At 40.8% G+C, this 23,132-nt stretch overlaps 1 protein-coding gene across 2 annotated transcripts in view; it reads right to left on the bottom strand.

Annotated features, from left to right (window-relative positions):
- LOC114488724 (Golgi pH regulator) overlaps positions 1-23,132 on the bottom strand; it is a 65,910-nt gene that overhangs the window by 22,775 nt on the left and 20,003 nt on the right. For both annotated transcript variants that reach the window (XM_028502474.2, XM_028502473.2), the window contains exons 3-5: positions 18,331-18,434; positions 10,353-10,459; positions 9,856-9,957 (exon numbers count right to left, since the gene is read on the bottom strand). In XM_028502474.2, coding sequence (XP_028358275.1) covers positions 9,856-9,957; positions 10,353-10,459; positions 18,331-18,434 — 313 coding nt within the window. The remainder of the gene's footprint in view (positions 1-9,855; positions 9,958-10,352; positions 10,460-18,330; positions 18,435-23,132) is intronic.

Here is a 23,132-nt window from a genome sequence, read left to right as displayed (position 1 = left end):
TAAAAGTATATTTTATTGATTATACTATTACAGTTTTCTCATTGTTTTTCCACTGTATCACTCTCCACCCGGTACCCCTATTGGCTCCAGCATTCCCCCACCTTTACTCATGTCCATGGGTCATACATATAAGTCTTTGGCTTCTCCATTTCCTATATTACACTTAATACCACCCTGTCTATTTATACCTATCAATTATATTCCCTGTACCTTCTCCCATCCCCCCCCCCCATACCCCTCCATGTGATCTCTATTTCTGTGAATCTGTTCCTTTTCTAGTTGTTGGTTTAGTTTTTTTTTTTTTTTTTTTTGAGGTTTGGTTGTTGACAGTGGTGAGTCTGTTTTAATTTACTGTTCGTATTTTTGGTCTTCTTTTTCTTAGATAAGTCCCTTTCACACTGCACATAATAAGGGCTTGGTGACGACGAACTCCTTTAACTTGACCTTATTTGGGAAGCACTTTATCTGTTCTTCCATTCTAAATGATAGCTTTGCTGGAGAGACTAATCTTGGATGTAGGTCCTTGCCTTTCAGGACTTGGAATACTTCACTTCCTTCCAGCCCCTTTTCGCCTGCATTCTTTTGAGAAATCAGCTGATAGTCTTATGGACACTCTTTTGTAGGTAACTGTCTCCTTTTCTCTTGCTGCTTTTTAAGATTCTCTCCTTATCTTTAATATCGGGTAATGTAATTATGATGTATCTTGGTGTGTGTTTCTTTGGGTCCAACTTCTTTGGGACTCTCTGAGCTTCCTGGACTTCCTAGAAGTCTACTTCCTTTGCCAGATTGGGCACATTCTCCATTATTATTATTTTTAAAAATATTTTAAGTATTTGCTTATTGATTTATTTTTTTTAAATTTTATTTATTTATGTTTGGATGTTTGGAGAGGGAAGGGAGGGGGGGAGAGAGAGGGAGAGAGAGAGAGACACACACACACACACACACACACACACACACACACACATCAATGTGCCGTTGCTGGGGGTTATGGCCTGCAACCCAGGAATGTACCCTGGCTGGGAATCGAACCTGCGACACTTTGGTTTGCAAGCCCACGCTCAATCCACTGAGCTATGCCAGCCAGGGCTTTCCATTATATTTTTAAATAAGTTTTCAATCTCTTGTTCTTCGTCTTCTCCTTCTGGCACCCCTATTCTTCATATGTTGGAACATTTAAAGTTGTCCCAGAGGTTCCTAAGCCTCTCTCCATTTTTTTTTGAATTCTTGTTTCTTTATTCTGTTCTGGTTTAATGTTTATTTCATATGCTCCAAATTGTTGATTTGAGTCCCACTTTCCTTCCCTTCATTGTTGGTTCCCTGTATAGTTTTCTTTACTTCACTTTGCATAGCCTTTACTTCTTCCTTTTGCGACCATACTCTATTATTTCTGTGAGCATCCTGATCACCAGTGTTTTGAAGTCTGCATCTGATAGGTTGAGTATCTGTGTTACTTAGTTCTTTTTCTGGAGTTTTAGTTTGTCCTTTCATTCGGGCCATACATCTTTGTCTTGGTGTACCTGTTACTTTGTAAGGGATGGAGCCTTAGGTATTTGTCAGGGTGGAGCAACTCCACATCGGTGCATTGTTGCACTCTATGTGGCTGAGGGGTCAGAGAGGGAACAATGCCACTATCTTGGCTCTTGCCCCACTTTGTCACTTCCCCTACTTCCTACAAGTGAATTGTGCCCTTTCAGCTGCTGCCCTGGTACTGATTCCTTGGTGGGTGGGTTTGTTCATGTTCTTGGATCCCATGGTCTCTCCAATGGACTCTCCTATGAGACTGGCAGTTTCTCCTGCCACTGCAACTCCCTCAGGTTTTTACAGCCTGAGGTCTTGAGGCTTTATTTTCCCACGCTGTAACCCTGGGTTCCACAGTCTGTCTCGCTCCCCAGTTGTTCCTCCCAGTTTATCTGCATGTGAATGTGGGATTGCCCTGTCTGCCAGCCACCGCGTCAACTGCTTGGTCCACCAGCTGTAGCCTTGCTGGGTGCCCTCTCTGCCATGGCTCCCCATCTCCACCCCTCCTACCAGTCTAGATGAATGTTTCTCCTTTAACTCCTTGGTTTTCGGACTTCCATACAATTCGATTTTATGGAAGTTCTTTTTCTTCTTCTTTTTTAAAATTGGTTGTTATCCTTTCGGTCTTGGAAGGAAGTGAAGTATATCTACCTCAGTCTCCATCTTGGCTGGAAGCCACGTGTTATTCATTTTTGCCACCATAAGTGCATACTCATCTAAAAACTGGGCTGACTTATGGATGAGCAAGTAATTCAAAAGAAAATACATGAATTTTAGATTATTGGTTGTATTCTACGAATCAATTATTTCTTTACTTGAGAATGCTGAAAAGCAACTAAGTAGTTAAAATAAATGCTGCCATTGATGCATTTGGGATAAATAAGAGAAAGCAATGCTGAAGAATAGCTCAGAATATTTGGTGCCACAAAAAAATAGTTTTAATTTGTTGTTCACTTTCTATTTCTAGTATAGAATCCACTTCAGCTATTTACTTCTAATGGCCAAATGCCAGAGCTGCCATTCAGGAATTCTCTTAGCTTTGAAACCAAAAATTTCAGTATTTGAGTCCCCTTGGTCCTTCATTTCCACCACACTGTTTTAGAACTCTTTGGGACCCCTGGTCTCTAGTCTTTTGCTTCCCTAACCTTCCATTTCCTTCTTCTTCACTGAACCCAGACTTCAGGATTGCTTGCTTCAACTTCTCTCACTAGGACTCTGAGTCCTCTACTCTCCTTCAGAATCACTGATCCTGCAAATACCCAACCCTAAATCAATCGAATACTCTGCCTTTCCATGCCCATATCTGAGCTGCTTAAATCTGCTAGAATGCATACTGATAGTGGTGCCATTACCAATGTACAGTCTCCCGTTTTAACAGAGTTTACAACACTACTGAGGAATACTTTCCTTGCTCTCGGTCAGCCATCTCTTCCCACTTCCCTCAGCAGATATTCTTTAATCCACTTTTCCAATCTTTGTTCTCCACAGCTAATGCTCTTATTTATAAGAAATGTTAGTAGAAAAATGAACCAACTCCACTCTACTATAAATATTACATTGGTAATCATTCTTCCAACTTGTCCCCCCTGAATATGGTGCTTAAAGTTAACACTTCTCTACTTGTTTTTCTTTTTTTTTTTTTTAGGGCTAAATATATCTTATGGATTATGCTATTATTGTTGTCCCATTTCTTCTCCTCTGTATTCCCCTCTGCTCTTTACCCACCCACCATCATCCCCCAACCTTGGTTCATGTCCATGGTCATACATATAAGTTCTTTGGCTTCTCCATTTCCAGTACTTTTCTTAACCTCCTGTCTATTTTGTACCTACCAATTATGCTTCTTATTCCCTGTACCTTTTCCACCATTCTCCCCCCGCCAATGATACCCTTCCACGTGATCTCTGTGAATCTGTTCCTGTTCTAGTTGTTGGCTTAGTGCATTTTTTTTTTTTTTTTTGAGGTCTGGATGCTGACAGCAGTGAGTTTGTTTTAATTTTACTGTTTGTATTTTTGATCTTCTTCTTTTTCTTAGATAAGTCCCTTTAACATTTCATATAATAAGGGTTTGATGATGATAAACTCCTTTAACTTGACCTTATTTGGGAAGCACTTTTTCTGCCCTAAATGATAGTTTTGCTGGAGAGACTAATCTTATTTAGATGTAGGTCCTTGACTTTCACAACTCTGAATACTCCTTTCCAATCCCTTCTTGTCTGCAAAGTTTCTTTAGAGAAATCACCTGGTAGTCTTATGGGCACTCCTTTGTAGGTAACTCTTTCCTTTTCTCTTGCTGCTTTTAAGATTCACTCCTAATCTTTAATCTTGGGTAACTAAATTATGATGTGTCTTGATATGTTCCTCCTTGGGTCCAACTTTGTTAGGACTCTTTGAGCTTTCTGGACTTCCTAGAAGTCTATTTCCTTTGCCAGATTGGGGGAGTTTTCCTTTATTATTTGTTCAAATAAGTTTTCAATTTCTTGCTGTTGTTCTTCTCCTTCTGGCACTGCTATAATTTGGGTACTGGAATGTTTCAGGTTGTCCCAGAGGTTTGTAAGTCTCTCTTCCTTTTTCTGAATTCTTGTTTCTTCATTCTGTTCCCATTGGATGCTTATTTTTCCCTTTTGTTCCAAATCGTTGCTTTGAGTCCTGGTTTCCCTTCCTGTCACTGTTGGTTCCCTATATTTTGCTTTATTTCATTTTAGGTATCTTTCCTTTGTTTTTTCATTTTTCAACCAAGCTCAATCAAATCTGTGAGCATTTTGACTACCAGGGCTTTAAATTCCCCATCAGGTAGGCTATGTCCTCATTGCTTAGTTCTCTTTCTGAAGTTTTGCTCTGTTCTTTCATTTGGGCCATATTTCTTTGTTTTGGTGCACTTGTTAAGTTGCAAGGGGGCAGGGCCTTAGGTATTCGCTCGGGCAGGGCAACCCTCTTTGCTTTGCTGCAGCATTGTCTGTGGGGGAGGGGCCAGAGAGGGAACAATGCAGCTCACCTGCTTGTCTCTAGCCCACTTTCCAATGAACTCCTGTGTGAGACTGGGAGTTTCTCCCACCGTGGCAACTGCTGCAGTCCACAGTCAGCTCTGATTCTCAGTTTCGCCTTCAGCCAGCTCTGCCTGCACAGTCTGCTGCCTCACTGTGGTTTTTCTGAGCCATCCCTATCCTTGAGGTCCACCACTTCTCCATGATTTTTCTGAGCTGGCCCTGCCAGCATGGCCTCACTGCAGGTTCTTAACGGTCCAGTTGATTTTTTTCTTTAATTCCTTGGTTGTCGGAGTTCCATGCAGTTTGATTTTCTGGCGCTTCTGGTTGTTTATTGATTTTAGATGGACTGTAATCCTCTTTTTGGTTATGCAAGGAAGCAAAGGGTTTCTATCTATGCCTCCATCTTGGCCAGAATTGAACTTATTACTCTTAAAGGTCAAATATATTAGACATCTGAACATTCAGACATAAAAATCAAAATGCTTATTTACTGGAGCACAAAGGTAAGACTAAAACTAAAACTACCTCCCTATCTCTTCCTCTCAGTGTGTTCTTCAGGATATTCTCATAGAACTTAGAAAAAGGAATAGATTAAAGTACATCAGATATGATGGTCTTCTTTTTTGTTTGGGCAAGATCTGACAGCACTGGTCACATGAGCTAACTGCTCAAATGGAAAAGGCTGGAGAATGACATGGTAGTCACATGTTTGGACTGAATGTGAGCTTGTGCTATCACTGTAAGCAGCCCTGGAGTCCTTTTATAACTCTTGTCCCTCATTTGTAATATCAGAAACAAATTTGTTTCTCTGGGTTTTTTTCAAAAGTTTATATGAAAACCATATTATCAGGGCCTCTCTTCTCCAAATCTATCCCTACACTGCCATGGGCATGCTGACCATACCAGCAAATCCTAAATTCCTATCTAGAGTGTTACTTACTTTCCTGAACTCATCTACCATTTTGGTGAGACAAAATTTTTTTTCATTCAATGATTCACTAAACACATGTGCTAGTTTGCAGTTTCTGATCTTAGGAAACTCAAAGGTGAATGAGGAAGTAAGAAAAGAAAACAAATAATGATAATTTTTTTTAACTGTTGTTCAAATGTTGCCAGTCTCACCCCCCCATCACTGCCTCCGACCCTTAAACCCATCCCCTTTGGCTTTGTCCATATGTCCTTCATACATGTTCCTTGATGGCCCCCACCCATGTAATTATAAATTTAATAGGTGATATATGTACATCAAAGCAGGAGCAATTAATATCCCCTAATGATAACCAAGAAAATCTTCTTAGAGGAAGTGACAAGAGTTGACTTTTGAAAGAATAAGTAGGCATTTTCCATGTAGGCATTTCATAGGTATACAAGAGGTGAGAAATTGTCTAGGCTGATAGAACATCTCTAGAAACTTCAAATAATTTGGAAGGACTGGAGGATAGACACATGGAGAAAAGTCAGGCCATGGAGGGTCATGCTGAGTTTGAATGCTTTTGCTAGGCTGGTGTTTCTTAACCTTTTGGCCTTTGTTAGTGTTACCTGAAATTTCAAAATAGTTTGTAAAATATACAGTCATTTATGATGTTGCATATGCATAAAAAATTGCACATTACCTCAGTTCCTCTTGCAGGAAAGTCTCGTAACCCCTCTCAAATCCCTGCTACAGGTAATGAGTAGACATGGAGGATCCATGAGAGATAAGGCAGATTCTAGACACCTATGCATTCAACATTATTCCAATTGTTTTCTAGGACTTTTTTTCCCTTAAGGGTCAAATTTTTATTTTCTTGTCCTGTATCCATGTTTTTCTCCCTTGTGTTTCTCTCTCTCTTTCTTTCTATTAAGTATATTTTATTGATTATGCTACTACAGTTGTCCCATTTTTTTCTCTTCATTCCTCACTGCCTGGTTCCCCCATTCCCTCCAGAAATCCCCCCCTTAGTTCACGTCCATGGATTATACATTTAAGTCTTTGGCTTCTCCATTTCCTATGCTATTAACATTCCCCTGTCTATTTTGTAACTATCAGTTATGCTTCTTTTCCCCTGTACCTTTTCTCCCCATTCTCCCCCTTCCTCTCCCTGCTGATAACCCTCCATGTGATCTCCATTTCTGTGAATCTGTTCCTATTCTAGTTGTTTGCTAAGTTTGTTTTTGTTTTTTTAGGTTCAGTTTTTGATAGTTGTGAGTTTGTTGTCATTTTACTATTCATAGTTTTGATCTTTTTCTTAGATAAGTTCCATTTACATTTCATATAATAAGGGCTTAGTGATGATGAACTCTTTTAGCTTCACCTTGTCTGGGAAGCCATTTATCTGCCCTTCAATTATAAATGATAGCTTTGATGGATAGAGCAATCTTAGATGTAGATCTTTGCTTTATATCACTTTGAATACTTCTTGTTGGTCCCCTCTTACCTTCAGGGTTTCTTTTGAGAATCAACTGATAGTCTTATGGGAACTCCTTTGTAGGTAACTCTCTCTTCTCTTCTCTAGCTGCTGTAAGATTCTCTCTTTATCGTTTTAACTATCATGTATCTTGGTGTGACCCTCTTTGTGTCTAACTTGTTTGGGACTCTCTGAGCTTCCTGGACTTGTATATCTGTTTCCTTTGCCAAACTGGGAAAGTTTTCTTTCATTATTTTTTCAAGTTAAGTTTTCAATTTCTTGTTCTTCCACTTCTTCTGGCACCCCTATTGTTTGGAAGTTAGTATGTTTAAAGGTGTCCCAGAGTTTCCTAGGCCTCTCCTCATTTTTTAAAAAAAATTCTTGGTTCTTCTTTCTGTCCCAAGTGAATGTTTCTTTCTTTCTTTTGTTCCAAATCATGACTTGAATCCTGACTTCCTTCCTTTCACTGTTGGTTCCCTATATATTTTTCTTTACTTCACTTTGTATAAGCTTCACTTCTTCCTTCTATACTCAATCATTTCTGTAAGTATCTGGATCACCAATATTTTCAATTCTGCATCTGATCGGCTGACTATCTCTGCATCACTTAGTTCTTTTTCTAGAGTTTTAATCTGTTCTTTCATTTGGGCCATATTTCTTTGTCTCCCCAATTTAGCAGCCTCCCTGTGTTTCTTTGTATTAGGTAGAGCTGCTTTGACTCCCCATGTTGGTGCACCTGTTATGCTGTAAGGGGCAGAGACTTGGGTATTTGCCAGGGCTAGGCAACCTGCTTTGCTGTTTTGTGGTGCTGTCGGTGGGGGAGGGGTGGGAGAGGGAACAATGCCACTTGCTCGGCTCTTGCCCTGTTTCCAGTCACCTCCCCCACTTCTCATTAGCAACTGGTGCCCTTTTAGCTGTTGCCCTGGTGCTGATTCCCTGAGTGGGTGGGTTTGTGTACATTCTAGGACCCAGTGGGCACTTAAATAGACTCTTCTGAGAGACTGGCAGTTTCTTCCACTGCCCCAACCCCCACTGGCTTTTATAAGCAGTTGGTTTTGAGGCTTTATTTTTCCAGTGCTGGAACCCTGGGCTGCACTGTCTGGCCTGGGACAGGAATCACTTGTTCCCCATGGTTTCTGCTGGTTTTTATCCATTGCACGTGAATGTGGGACCACCTGTTCTGCTGGCAGCCACCTTTACCACTGCATCCTCCGCATGCTACACCATGTCCTCTCTACTCTGGCTCCCCATCTCTGCCCTTCCTACTCACCTGGATGAATGATTCTTCTCTAAATCCTTGGTTGTTGGACTTATATACAGTTTGATTTTCTGGCAGTTGTGGTTATTTTTTGTCAATGATTGGTTGTTATCCTTCTTATGGTTGTGTGAGGAGGCAAAGCATGTCTACCTACATCTCCATCTTGGCTGGAAGTCTAGCATATTTTCTTATACTACAGAATGTGGTGGAATGTCAAAAGTTCTTTTCTAGATTTCCTCAAAGGTAAATGTCAGAATGTTACCTAGGCTGCATCAAATTCATATGCCCAAGTGAGATCTCAAATGAATAAATAAGTATTGTGGGAATAATAAGAGCATTTGGGGGATGGAACAGCCAGGGCCGAAGTTCTTCTGTCTGGCCCCTGATATCACGGTTCTGAGATCAGGTGATAACTTCAGTGTTTTTTTTCTAGTTTAGTACTGCAGTATTTCTGTGGTGTTCTCTTCACTACATACCATTTAAACTTGATGTCTCTGCTTTCCTAGAAATTTTATAAACTACCTAAAACCCAGTAATAAATCACTTTATGCTTTACACTAGTTATATTCTGTTTTCTGCTTTAAGAATCCTGATACAGCAGAAAAGTGAAATGAATAGGGGTTATACATATAAATAAATTAGAGAACTCACCTGTAATAAATATATATATATATACACCTTATAAATATAAAAATACTTATTGCAGGTGAGTTCTCTATTTTATTTTAGTCAGATTTGTATATATATTTCTGAAGTAGTTCTACAAGGATTTGTTAGACAAGAGATTTTTGTTTATTGTTTTTAGCACAGAAATTCGGAGTCTGTGCATGACCTATTTTAACATTTAAAATAAACTTTCTTGTGTGAGGAGAGATACTTTTTCCTAGAAAGATTTCCTATTTTTACTGATTTTGAGTGTTTCATGTCACTGCTCTTTCCCAAAATAAACTCCCATCTATGGCCATACCACATTGAACACACCCAATTTCATCTGATCTCAAAAGCTAAGCAGGGTTGGGCCTCATTAGTACTTGAATGGTAGACCAAAATACATACACTCTTTAAAGACAATCTTTTAAAAAAAATATTTTGTTTATTTTTTTAGACGGGGGAGGGAGGGAGAAAGAAGGGGTGAGAAACATCAATGTGTGTTTGCCTCTTGTGCGGCCCCCTACTGGGGACCTGGCCTGCAACCCAGGCAATGTGCCCTAGACTGGGAATTGAACCAGCGACCCTTTGGTTTGTAGGCTAGCACTTAATCCACTAAGCCATACCAGCCAGGGCTAAAGATAATCTTTATCGTCACTTTAGCAGTGACCATTTGCCTTTTGGCTCACAGACCCCTTTGTGAGTCTGATAAAAGCTTATGGACAACCTACCTCCAAATACACATACAAATGTATTCCCATAACCTGCCTATACTACCAAAAGATTTAGGTTAAGGACACCTTTGTGCACTCCTTACTCCCTTAAAGTTCATTCACTAACCTAAGGTCTAAAATTTCTGCTCTGAAAGATATCTGTTTCAAAATCAGAATTTGACACACCCTAGGATGAAGGGAAAATTTGGTTCATAACCCCAAAATTTTTAGAGACGTAATTTGCACTATTTTCCTCAGTCAGAAATTTTTAAAAGTTATTTTTTTCAGTATCAGAAAATTATAAACAACCCATTCCCTCTCCTTATCAAATATATACTCACCATGTTTTGGGCTAAGAATGGGAAATGGATCTCCTAGTTTCCAGAAGAAGTACATAAAGGTCAACCATAAGAGACAGGAAAAAAGCAGTCGCTGTTTATGCACTAAGAAAGAGGAAATAAGGCTGTAAAGTTAAATAGATACATGCTAAAGAGCCTACTCTACTTAAAAGATATTGAATCGTGCTAATTAATGTTTGGCTGGCTTGTTCTCTTGGCAAATCAGTGATGGAACACTATAAAATTTTTAGAGAAAGCATCTTTACTGCCATACGAAAAATTGGCTGAAATGAAGATGTGGGGTGAACTGAGGGAAATGATCTAATAGAAACAGAAATAGAATTGTGGCAGGACAAATAACCTAATCACTCATTCAATATTAATTTTGTGCCAACCTTTTAAAAATGCTGTGTATGAGGTGGCCCCAAAGAACAGCTACTGAAAGTAATATAGAAACCTTTACCTTTTCGTGTGCCAACACGAAAGGGTAAAATACTCACACAGTCGGATGTTGCTCACAATAAAATAGCCAATGTAAAAAGGCACCATAAAAACCAGGATCAGCAGAATTATGCACAGGTTCATTTTCCAGTGAAAATAACGGGAGCTGAAATAGATGTCAAAGGCTATCACTAAGAGGGGAAGAACATAGCAACTTTCATTCTCTTTAGTCTTCCAAAAGATCTCTTGCTCTTTGCACTTACTGGATATATCCCATGTAATTAGTCAACTAGGCTGTTGCTATTTGCTCTTTCATAGAGAATAAAAAACAAAGTTCCAGAAGGTATACATAATCATACATAAAAATTTCACTTATTAAAATGAGATCATTAGTGCTCTACTTATATTCGAAGGCAATTTATAATAATATAAATCAACATATACTATTACAGGTATAATGACTAGTTTTTCACTTACCACTGGGAGTCTTATTCCAAATGAGAATTAAAAAACAATAAATGTTAATAGTGATATGTACTAAAAGACTCAGAAATATGTATTTCTTTTATACCCACAATATAATTAAACATTTGATTTGCATGACTTTATTACTGCATCTAAATTATATTTATTGATATTTTAGGATTTTTATAACAACTTTACTGATATAATTCACCATTTAAAGTGTATGATTCAATGGTTTTTAGTATATTTACAGAGGTGTGTGACCATCACAATTACTTTTAAACCTTTTCATCACTCCACAAGGAAATTTTGTACCCATTAGCAGTCACTTCCCTTTCCTTCCAACTTCCCCAGCCCCAAGAAACTTTCTTCCCATATGGATTTGCCTATTCTTTTTTTTTTTTTTTAAGATTTTATTTATTTATTTATTTATTTTTTAGAAACGGAAGGGAGGAAGAAAGAGAGAAACATCAATGTGTGATTGCTGGGGGCTGTGGCCTGAAACCCAGGCATGTGCCCTGACTGGGAATCGAACCTGCGACACTTTGGTTCGCAGCCCACGCTCAATCCACTGAGCAATGCCAGCCAGGGCTGATTTGCCTATTCTTAACATTTAAGATAAATGGAATCATGTAATATTTGTGATATTTTATGACTGGCTTCTTTCATTTCGCATATTTTTTTGAGGTTTGTCCATACTGTAGCATCTATCAATACTTCATTACTTTTTATGGCTGGATACTTTTCTTTTTTTCTATTTTATTTATTTTTAAAAGATTTTATTTATTTATTTTTAGAGAGGGGGAGGGCAAAAGAAGGAAAAAAACATCAATGTGTGAGAGATACAGTGACTGGTTGCCTCTTGCACATGCCTAGCTGGGGACCTGGCCCTGCAACTCAGGCATATGCCCTGGCTGAGAATAGAACTAGCAAGTTTTTGATTTATAGGCTGGTGCTCAATCCACTGAGCCACACCAGTCAGGGCTCTGGCTAGATAATTTTCATTCCGTTGTATAGATATACCACATTTTGTTTATCCATTCATTAGCTGATGGACGTTTGAGTTCTATTTTTTAGCTGTTATGAAAAGTGATGCTGTGAACATCTGTGCACAAGTTTTTGTGTGAACATGTTTCTATTTTTATTAAATATCTAGGAGTGGAATTGCTAGATGATATGAAAACTATTTAATTTTTAAAGAACTGCCACTGTTTTCTACAGTGGCTGTACCATTTTATATTCTCCCTGACAGTATATGAGGGTTCCAATTTCTCCACAGCTTTGTCAACACTTATTGTCTTTTTGATTATAGTCATCCTAGTGGATGTCAAATGGTATTACACTGTGGTTTTGATTAGCATTTCTCTGATTTGATGACTAATGATGTTGAGTATCTCTTCATGTGCCTATTGTCCATTTTATTTGGAAAAATATCTATTCAAATCCTTTCCCCATTTTTCAATTGGGTTATTTGCCTTTTTATTACTAAGTTGTAAGAATTTTTTATATATCCTAGACAGAAGTCTTTCACCAGACATGTTACTTACAAAAATTCATTCTTGGGATACCTGTTCACTTTCTTTTTAAAAAATTTTTTTATTGTTGTTCAATTACAGTTGTCTCCATTTTCCCCCATTACATTCCCCTGCCTGACACATTCCCCTGCTTCTCGCCTTCAATCCCTCACCCCCCGTTGTCTTTATCCATGGGTCCTTTATACATGTTCACTTTCTTGATGGTGTTCTTTGTATTTATTAATCTTAAATTTACTTATATTTAGGCCTTGTTTCAAAAAAAAAAGAAAGATTAGGTGGTTCAAAAAAAAAGGTTAGGTGGTTAAGTGGCTTATGAGGCTACATAAAAGATGACATAAACTATAAGGAAATATAAAAGAAAGGAAACACTGCCTTAAAGTGGAGTGGCTACTGCAAATAGAAAGCCAGAATATACTTCTAACAGTTGATAGTTTTGGGAACCCTTTGACTTTGGAGGATTTGAATTTCCCATTCTATAAACAAGTATTTCTGGTGTGGTGATGGCAGGGGTGGAGGGGGTGGTGTGAGGGGGAAAGAGGTATAAGGGGAATAAATGGTAATAAAAAAAATACAATAAAAAACACTCTTAAAAAAGCACAAGCATTTCTGACCATCTCTCTCTAAAGAATAACCTAGACTACTTTGTTTTTATTCTGGGTTATTGAGTGTTATAGTCAAACATAAACCAAATTTGGGGAAAAGGAACCAATAATGTCAAAAATCTGTGGATAGCTTCCCACTCTGGGCAAGGAAGAGAGAGCTACAGGAATCTTGTCAGAGCTGCTGGGACTGAGCGAGTATTTGGGACTCTGTGCTTATGGGGAGAGCTATCTTTGTAAGAGGCTTTCCTAAGTCTTGGAACAAATCCACATAGATGTTTAGGATATTGATGGAACCAATGTCTGGTTATCTAGGAGCCTGCATTTTAGCCTCTCCTCACCTAATTGAGTAATCTGAACCCCCTTTCCTCCAAAGAACTCTGATCTATAACCTCAGAAAACAGTCCACAAAATTGGATCATCCTTAGCCATCTATCTTGCTTCTAACCTTTGTAAATTTCTGTATTTTCTATCTTATATATCACAAAAAGTTATTGTGTACAGTTTCTATTAAGTGTTAAAATGTCATGAATATATTTTTTAAAAAGAAAGGAAAAAAGCAATACCAGAGATAGGTAAACTATCAGGCCAGGCATAATGGCTGTTATGAAAATGCACACCATAGTCCTGGCTGGTGTGGCTCAATGGACTGAGCGCTGGCTCACAAACCAAGGGGTAACTGGTTCGATTCCCAGTCAGGGCACACGCCTGGGCTGTGGGCCAGGTACCTGGTAGGAGGCACATAAACAGGCAACTACACAAAGATGTTTCTCTCCCTCTCTTTCACCCTTTCCCTCTGTCTAAAAATAAATATGTAAAATATTTAAAAATAAATTTTTTAAAAAAGGAAATGCACACCACAGAGTTTTAGACACTTGCTATGGATAGGCTATAAATTTAGATTTAAATTTATTAAAGGTTAATCTGAAATAGAAAATTTCATCTATTAGAGAAATCACAGTGTCTGTAAAAAGAAATAAGTGCTTAAAGGAAGCATAATTATTACTGATTTATTATTACTGAATTATGAAAATCAAAATGAAATTTCTCCAAGCATTTCATAAAGAACAAAATGTTAGGGCAATTAACAATTTCATCAAGAGCATCCTTTCAAGAAAAACATCAATGAGCTTCAAGAGAATTGTTTCTTACTGCTTCCCCTTTAGTAGAGATGGCAGGAATCATAAAACAAAGAGCTGTTCAGTAAAGGCTACCCTACAGATAGCCAGCACCATTTAGTCTAGATATCCTGAGAGCCTTTTGCTCATCCAAATTAACCCACTTTAGAGCATCCACAGAAACAAGAAAGCTGCACATCGTTCAGGCAATCATACTCAGTATTTTAGCTGTGAAAGGAGGAGGAGGCAGTGAGTTTGAAAGGACAAGTGTAATCTACATTGCTAACTAAAAGCAAACCACATAATTTAACTATCTTTTGAGTTAAGGATAGAGTGACATTCTCTTAAGAAAATTAAGGATCCTAACAAGATTATATATTTGAATCGGAGGCCACACTTCTGCTCAGTGATGAATTAAAAAAATACTCTTAGTCAGCGTGAAGATTCTTTTTTGAAAACTAGTATTGTGACTTCCGGCCAAGATGGAGGCATAAAGGACAGACACGCTGTGCCTCCTCGCACAACCAAGATAAGGACAACAACAATTTAGAAACGGAATAACAACCAGAGCTGACAGAAAATTGAACTGTATGGCGGTCGGACAACCAAGGGGTTCAAATAGACACGTTCATCCAGACCGATAGGAGGGGCAGAGTCAGGCAGCGCGGTGCGGGGTGCAGTGCAGAGAGCAGAGAGCGTTGGGACTGGGCACGTAAAGACTGCAGCAGGAGGACCCTGGGCGCACAAGTGGCAGCTGGCAGACCCAGCGAGGCAGCAATTGTGAAGCAAGGCACTCCACACAACGCAGAATCCCAGTGCTGGGACAAAGAGCCTTAGGGAACTGATTGAAAACACCTGTGGGGGTTGAGGCGCAGGGAGAGACTCCCAGCCTCACAGGAGAGGTCGCTGGAAAGTCCCACAGGGTACACAAGCCCACCTACACAGGAAGTGACACCAGAGGGGCCTAGTTTGCTCCGGGGAAGCGGCGGAAGGGACTGAGGTCCGACAGAGAGCCAAGCACGCGCCACGGTTCCCTCTCGGACCCCACCCCCACATACAGTGTTACAATCCAGCAACTGAGGTGCCCCTCCCTGGTGAATACCTAAGGCTCCACCCCTCATACATAACAGGTGCGACCAGACCAAAGAAAAAAAAGATAGCTCAAACAGAAGAACAAATGAAAGCCCTACAACCAGTACTTTTAAGTGACCCAGAGATAGCCAACCTATCAGATGCACAGTTCAAAGCACTGGTGATCAGGATGCTCACAGATTGGTTGATTTTGGTCACAAATTAGATGAAAAAATTAAGGCTACAATAAGTGAAATGAAGGAAAATGTACAGGGAACCAATAGTGATGGAATGAAAGCTGGGTCTCACACCAATGGAGTGGACCAGCGGGAAGAAAAAAACATACAATCAGAAAAGAATGAAGAAATAAGAATTCAAAAAATGAGGAGAGGCTTAGGAAGCTCCAGGACATCTTTAAACGTTCCAACATCCGAATCATAGGGGTACCAGAAGGGGAAGAGGTAGAGCAAAAAGTGGAAAAGTTATTTGAACAAATAGTAAAGAACTTCCCCATTCTGGCAAAGGATATAGACTTCCTGGAAGTCCAGGAGCTTAGAGAGTCCCAAAGAAGTTGGACCCAAGAAGGAACACACCAAGGCACATCATAATTACACTAGCCAAGGTAAAAATGAAGGAGAGAATCCTAGAAGCAGCAAGGGATAAGGAGACAGTAACCTACAAAGGAGTTCCCATCACACTGTCAGCTGATTTCTCAAAAGAGACCTTGCAGGCAAGAAGGGGCTGGAAAGAAGTATTCCAAGTCATGAAAGGCAAGGACCTACATCCCAGATTACTCTATCCAGCAAAGCTTTCATTTAGAATGGAAGGGCAGATAAAGTGCTTCTCAGATAAGGTCAAGTTAAATGAGTTCATCATCACCTAGCCCTTATTATATGAAATGTTAAAGGGACTTATCTAAGAAAAAGAAGATAAAACACATGTATAGTAAAATGACAGCAAACTCACAATCATTAACAACCACACCTAAAACAAAAACAAAAACAAACTAAGCAAACAACTAGAACAGGAACAGAACCACAGAAATGGAGATTACATGGAGGGGTAGCAACAGGGGAGTGGGAAGAGAGAGGGGGAAAAGGTAGAGAGAATAAGTAGCATAGATGGTAGGTAGAAAACAGACAAGAGGAGGGCAAGAATAGTATGGGAAATGTAGAAGCTAAAGGACTTATGACACATGGACATGAACTAAAGGGGGGAATGTGGGTGGGAGAGTATGTGCAGGGTGGAGGGGAATGAAGAGGGGAAATGGGACAACTGAAATAGCATAATCAATAAAAAAGAAAAAAAAAAGAAACTAGTATTGTTAGGAACAGACATATAGATCAATGGAACAGAATAGAGAGCCCAGAGGTAAACCCATGTCTCTATGGTCAATTCATGTTCAACAAAGGGGCCAGAACCATAAAATGAAGTAAAAATAGCCTATTCAACAAATGGTGTGGGGAGATCTGCACAGCTACATGCAAAAAACAAAACTTGACCACCAACTTATACACAAAAATAAACTCAAGATGGATAAAAGACTTAAATATAAGTCGCAAAACCATAAAAGTCCTAGAGGAGAACATAGGAAAATCTCAGACATTCCATGCAGCAGTATTTTCACCAATATGTCCCCTAGAGCAAGGAACATAAAAGAAAGAATAAACAAATGGGATTTCATCAAAATAAAAAGCTTCTGTACATCTAAAGAAAACATCAGCAAAATGAAAAGGGAACCAACCGTATGGGTTCCCATATATTTATATTTGCCAATGATACCTCGGATAAGGGCTTGATCTCCAAAATACATAAAGAACACACACAACTCCACAACAGGAGGACAAGCAATCCAATTAAAAAATGGGCAAAGGATCTGAACAGACACTTCTCTAAGGAGGACATACACATGGTCCAGAGGCATATGAAAGGATGCTCAGCATCAACAGCCATCAGAGGGATGCAAATTAAAACCACAATGAGATACCACTTCACATGGGTCATAATGGCCATCATAAACAAATCAACACACAATAAATGCTGGTGAGGTTGTGTAGAAAAGGGAACCCTAGTACATTGTTGGTAGGAATGCAGACTGGTGCAGCCACTGTGGAAAAACAGTATGTAATTTCCTCAGAAAACTGAAAATGAAACTGCTTTTTGACCCAGCAATTCCACTGCTGGGATTATACCCTAAGAATCCTGAAATACCAATTCAAAAAATCTATGTACCCCAATATTCATAGTAGCACAATTTATAATAGCCAAGTGTTAGAAACAGCCTAAGTGCCCATCAGTAAATGAGTGGATCAAAAAACTATGGTACATTTACACAATGGAATACTATGCAGCAGAAAGAAAGATCTCCTACCCTTTTAGACAGCAGGATGGAACTGGAGAGCATTATACTAAGTGAAATAAGCCAGGCAGTAAAAGAAAAATACCATATTATCTCACCTATAAGTGGAACCTAATCAACAAAACAAACAAGCAGACAAAATATAACCAGAGACGAGTAAGAAACAAACTGCCAGTAGCCAGAGAGAAGGGCGGAAGGAGTTAATGAGGGAACGAAAGGGAAGAGTATTAAAGGAACATGTATAAAGGACCCATGGACAAAGCTAAAGGGGCAGAGGTTTGAGGGTTTGAGATGGGGGTGGATGGGGTGGGGGACAGTGGTAGGAGGAAGATGAAGACAACCATACTTGAATAACAATAAAACAAAATGGAAAAAAAACACACCCTAGATTCTGAATGTTGTCAATGCATAGATGTAATACACAATCAAGGCCCATATTTCTGTTACATAGTAGGGCTATGATGTTAGCAAGAACTGGTGTTCAGCCTTCAAAAACGCCCTTAACTTTGAGGAATTCTGACCTTTTTAGGTGGAGATTATTCAATCAGCAGAACTATGTGGAGGGTCATTACTGGAATTCATTCAGACAATAGATTGAGAAAATAAAACTTCTAGGAGTGAATCTTAGGTAGGACCTAGGGTCTTAGATACTCAATCTTAATTAGTATTTCAGAGCTAATGGTCAGGCATTTTTTTCCTGCCTTTTCACAATCTTTGTCAAACTTGTTACTAGGTAACTGGGACCCATATTTGGTGCTGTTATTATAGTACTGAAACTCAACTAATCACATGGTAAAGTTTTTCAGCTATGGGATCCAAGAAAGTCTTCTATTGCAAAGAAAGTTACACAGGTCTCTTTAAGAGGAGAGGTAATTAGTACCCTTACTCACCTGCTATTCAATACTCCTAAGATTTCAAAGATGATGAGCTCAAACATGGTGCAAGAAAATGCAAAAGTCACAGAGAAGATCACCTGTACAACATACTGACGCACCTGTTAAAAGCCAAAGAGAGACCAATAGTCATTCTCTTATTTCAAATGCTGAATTGATGATCTTCTGATAATAAGTCAGAAAACTTATTTTGAAGGAATTCCCAAGCCATTGGAAAGAAGGCCATAAAAGTCACTTGCTTGGAGCTAAAGAGATAGATTATAATAGTAAGAGGAATGCAGACTGGTGCAGTCACTGTGGAAAATGTTATGGAGTTTCCACAAAAAATTAAAAATGGAACTTTCTTTTGACAGAGTGGCAGAGATCCCACTTCTTGGAATATATCTGAAGAAACCTGCAACACTAACTTGAAAGAATATATGTAACCCCATGTTCAGCAGCACTATTTACAATAACCAAGATCTGGAAGCAGCCCAAATATGAATAACCTAGTCATCTACTGATGAGCAGTTGAGTAGTTTAAAAAATGTGATACATTTACATGATGGAATACTACTCAGCTATAAAAAGAAGGAAATATTACCTTTTGTGACAGCATGGATGGACCTACAGGGTATTATGCTAAGTAATAAGTCAGTCAGAGAAAGACCAACACCATACCATTTCACTTATATGTGGAATCCAATGAACAAAACAAACAAACAAACAAACAAACAAGAAACAGACTCATAGATACAGAGAACAGACTGACAGCTGTCAGAGAGGAGAGGGGTTGAGGGGCTGGGTGAAACAGGTAAAGGAATTAAGCAAAACAAAACAAAAAAAACCCAAACACACACACATATTCATTCTCTCTCTCTCTCTCTCTCTCTCTCTCTCTCTCTCTCTCTCAACAATCCCTGATAGATACAGACAATATGATTACCAGAGGAAAAGGGAGTTGAGAGTATGTAGAAGAGGGTAAAGAAGGGATAAATGGTGATGGAAGGTGTAGAGTAATCAGAGTCAGTCAGGCTCCTTCACCCATATGTCTGGGCAACTAAGATAAGCAGAAATCTCATACCCTTGAAAATGGGCCCCATAAGTAGCGCTCCCATAACCTTGAGTGGGCCTGCATGTGCAGAGTCACATTATACAATATTTTGGCTCCCTGCCAGCTTTGTGTGCACTTAATATATATGGGAGTTGGGACTCCCTGCCGGTGTGACATGCAGCTTGTGGTGTGCATGGATTGCCCCACCCTTGAATAAAGGTATGTCAGGCATTCCCACAGCCCCATGAAGTTTCTTCCGCCTGTTGGAATTTTGAGAACCTGTCCAGCCTTAAACTGTTGCAACACAATTGGTGCCCTTGGCAGGATTAGTTGCAGTGTGGAGGAGCTGTCGACCCCCTTGAAGAGTGGTCTGGAAGGGTGGCTGGTCACTGGTATGTGGTATCTGGTGGTGAGTCTCCACCTGGTAGTGTGGGCTTTCACCCCAGAACTGGTCTATTAGTGGCACAGAAGGCCCTGCAGCTCGTAGCGGAGACCCTAGAGAAGCTGAGAGCGTGGGTGGCCATGGGCTGGGTGTTTCTTTCAGCTTTGTGAGCTGAGACAGAAACTGCACTATGCATGACAGTGAAGTTCTGAGAGCTCCTTGAGGGAACAGAAGCCTGGGTCTGTTCCTGCTTCCGTACCCCTTCCTTTCCCCCACCCCACGAAGACATGGAACACAGTTGCGGAGAGAACTGAGTCAGAGGACTGTGGCCCAGGTTGGGTGCTCTGGCATTGGTGGCACTGGTGTCTGGAAAGCTCTGCTCATAGTGTGCTGAACAGAGCAGAAGGTAGTTGTGGAGGTGGCCAGAGGAAAAGCAGCAGCAGCTGGGAGGTACGGTGTCTTGAACTGCCTCTGTTTGATAGTTAAAGAATGACCCGATGTGGTTGCAAGCTGAACGACGTTTCCCAAGGCCCTAAAAGAAGGCGGCAGCGAAGAAAAAACCTGGGGGTGTGCCCTGAGAAGTTGGTCCTGTGTGTCTGGAAGACCATATGGCTGTGTTAATCTCCTGAGAAGACGGAAGAAATATCCTTTGGACATTTTAATGGGGGAGGGCCAAAGAACCCATCTACAGGGGACGGATGAAGGTGAAGGTGGTGCAGCTTTCTCTGGGTGTCGGGTGTTTGCTGCCCTCCTCCCTGTGAGTAAACTATTTAGGAGACCTCCCCTCCTGAGTATATCCTGGGCCCCTTCCTGGGACCTGTTGAAGATCTTTGCGGGGATATGCTGACTATCCCCCAGTTCAGTTGCCATCCTCATGAAGGGTTATGGCAGTTAAACAGACACAATCTGGTTAGACACTGGAGTAGGTCAGAGTAGCAGTAGACAGAACTGTAAGCTGTGTGGCTCATGACTGTCAATGAAGCACCTCCGTGACTATTTGCACAGATAGTTGGGCGGTGTACCAGGGACTGACCTTAAGGATCTCTACATGGCATGCAAATAAATGTATGGTTATGCATAGGCCATCACAGGGGCAGGCCTTATGGCAAGACCTATGGGAATTAGGCTACCAGGAGCAAATCATTGTATATCATGTGACTGGGCATGCACCCCTTTCTTCCCCTGGGAATGATGAGGCTGATATGCTAGCCAAGGTGTGATGGCTGGAAATGGTGCCTGTCAGCCCATCAGGAAGAGAAGTGGCCCAGTGGCTAAACCACTGCCTCTTAAATGCTAGACAGAAGACCATGTGGTCTATTATAAAAAACTTGGGGATTACCTGTCACCTTAGCAGAGGTATAGGAAACTTGTGAGACTTGTGCTATCTGCTCATAAGAGCATCCCCAAAAGCCTGTGGAACTACAGGGCAGGTTGATGTAATTGGGCCCCTACTTAGTTCAGAGGGGTATAAATATGCAGTCACATGTGTAGACATGGCTACTGGACTTTTAGCGGCTTACCCTGCATGGCACCTGGATCAGAAAGCAGTAATCACTGCTTTGGAGTGTTTATGCATTGGTTATAGGCGATCCTTGGTCATTGAAAATGATCAGAGGATACATTTTACTGGGGTCTTGGTACAACAGTGGGCCTGAGACCTGCAGGTTGACTGGAAGTTCCATGTAGCTTATCACCCCCAAGCTGCTGGAATGACTGAACAGTACAATGGTCTCTTAAAGCAGGGCCTGCGAGCCATGGCTGCCACCCCTACGCTGGGGGGCTGGAAGTGATGCTTATGGACTGTCCTCTAGACTCTAAATGAGGAGTCTGACAGGGGCCCAGCTCTGGTGGAAGCCTTACTCCACTGGACTGCTGCTCTAATTCAGCTGTAGGTGCAGACTTAGGATGCCTTGCTGAAACAAGGCATGGGAAAACAAGGAAATGTTCTCTTGCCTGCACCTTAAGAGCCTGAAGCAACGGCAGACAGTCACTTGGATGTGGCTGTAGGGAATAAAAGCCCCCACATGTGTTTGGTGGTTCTTGTTGCTCCTTGGAAACAAGGGGTGGGGAGAAGCTTGCAAATAGTGGCCTGGGTAATTGGGTACTTGTGCCCAGGAAGGCCCCATCTGTTAACCACTGTCTTACTGGCTGACCAGAAACTTGATTGTATGTTGCCTGAAGGTTGTGATTTGCCACTGGTGATGACTATAACTGCTCTTCCTTTTCACCCTTAGGGTGCAAAGTAATACCTTAGTGGATTAGGTATATATCTATGCCTCAGTGGCTAACCAATCAGTGTGTTGGGTTTGCAATGAAATCCCCTGAGCACCTCTGCTGGGCTCCCATAGCACATCTCTCCAGCTTCTGTTTCAAATTGGAATGTTACAGAAACAGTGGAACAGTGCACATTCCTTGTGGAATGTGACCTGGACCAGCATCTGAGCTGTGGCAAAGCAACGGTATGTCCTGCCCCGGCCAAAGAGTGGCTTGGGTTGGCTCACGGCTGGGACTGTGGGGTTGGCTGGGCCAGCCTGTCTTCTGTGTTGAGAACCTCAAAGGACAAGCCCAAGTGGGCTGGACTCCAATAGGTCTCGGTCAGACTTGGACTCTAAAGCATGCCTGGGAGGCATGGACTGATGCATGGGCTGCAGTTCCCACTGGGGTCCTCTGGGTGTGTGACTCACATGGGTGGCCTTATTTGTCCAGGGAATTGGACCAGCCACTGTTCCTAGGGGTGACCTTGTTGCCTGTGTTCTGGCTGTGTGCTGCTGCAACTTGTACTGTTGCTACAGCAGCTGGGTGCAGCGCTCTGCCTTCCTCACCAAGGGACCTTCACAGGAGGCACCCTGGCGTAGATTGTACGGTAAAGAACCCTGAAGAGGTGAATTGTAGGGTAAACGGAGTTAGTCAGGCTCCCTCACCCAGATGTGTGGGCAACTAAGATAAGCAGCATTCTCATAGCCTTGAGAATGGGCCTGACAAGAAGTATTCCCATAGCTTTGGGTGGGCCCACATGTGCAGAATACAATATTTTGGCTCCCTCTCAGCTTTGTGTATGTGTAGTATATAAGGGAGTTAGGACTCCCTGCTGGCACAACATGTGGCTTGTGATGTGTGTAGATTGCCCCATCCTTGAGTAAAGGCATGTCAGACATCCTAAGAGCTCCATGGATTTTCTTCTGTCTTCTGGAATCTTGTGTGAACCTGTCCAGCCTTAAACAGTCGCAACACAGAAGGGCACTTGACTTGGGGTGGTGAACACACAATACCATATACAGATGAGGTGTTATAGAAATGTACACTTGAAACCTATAAAATCTTATTAACCAATGTAACCCAATAAATTATTTTTAAGATTTTATTTATTTATTTTCAGAGAGGGAA

Source organism: Phyllostomus discolor, chromosome 14, assembly GCF_004126475.2.
Source record: "Phyllostomus discolor isolate MPI-MPIP mPhyDis1 chromosome 14, mPhyDis1.pri.v3, whole genome shotgun sequence".
NCBI classification, from domain to species: Eukaryota; Metazoa; Chordata; class Mammalia; order Chiroptera; family Phyllostomidae; genus Phyllostomus; species Phyllostomus discolor.
The sequence above is the reverse complement of the archived record's forward strand: the minus strand, read 5'-3'. Positions and strand labels throughout refer to the sequence as shown.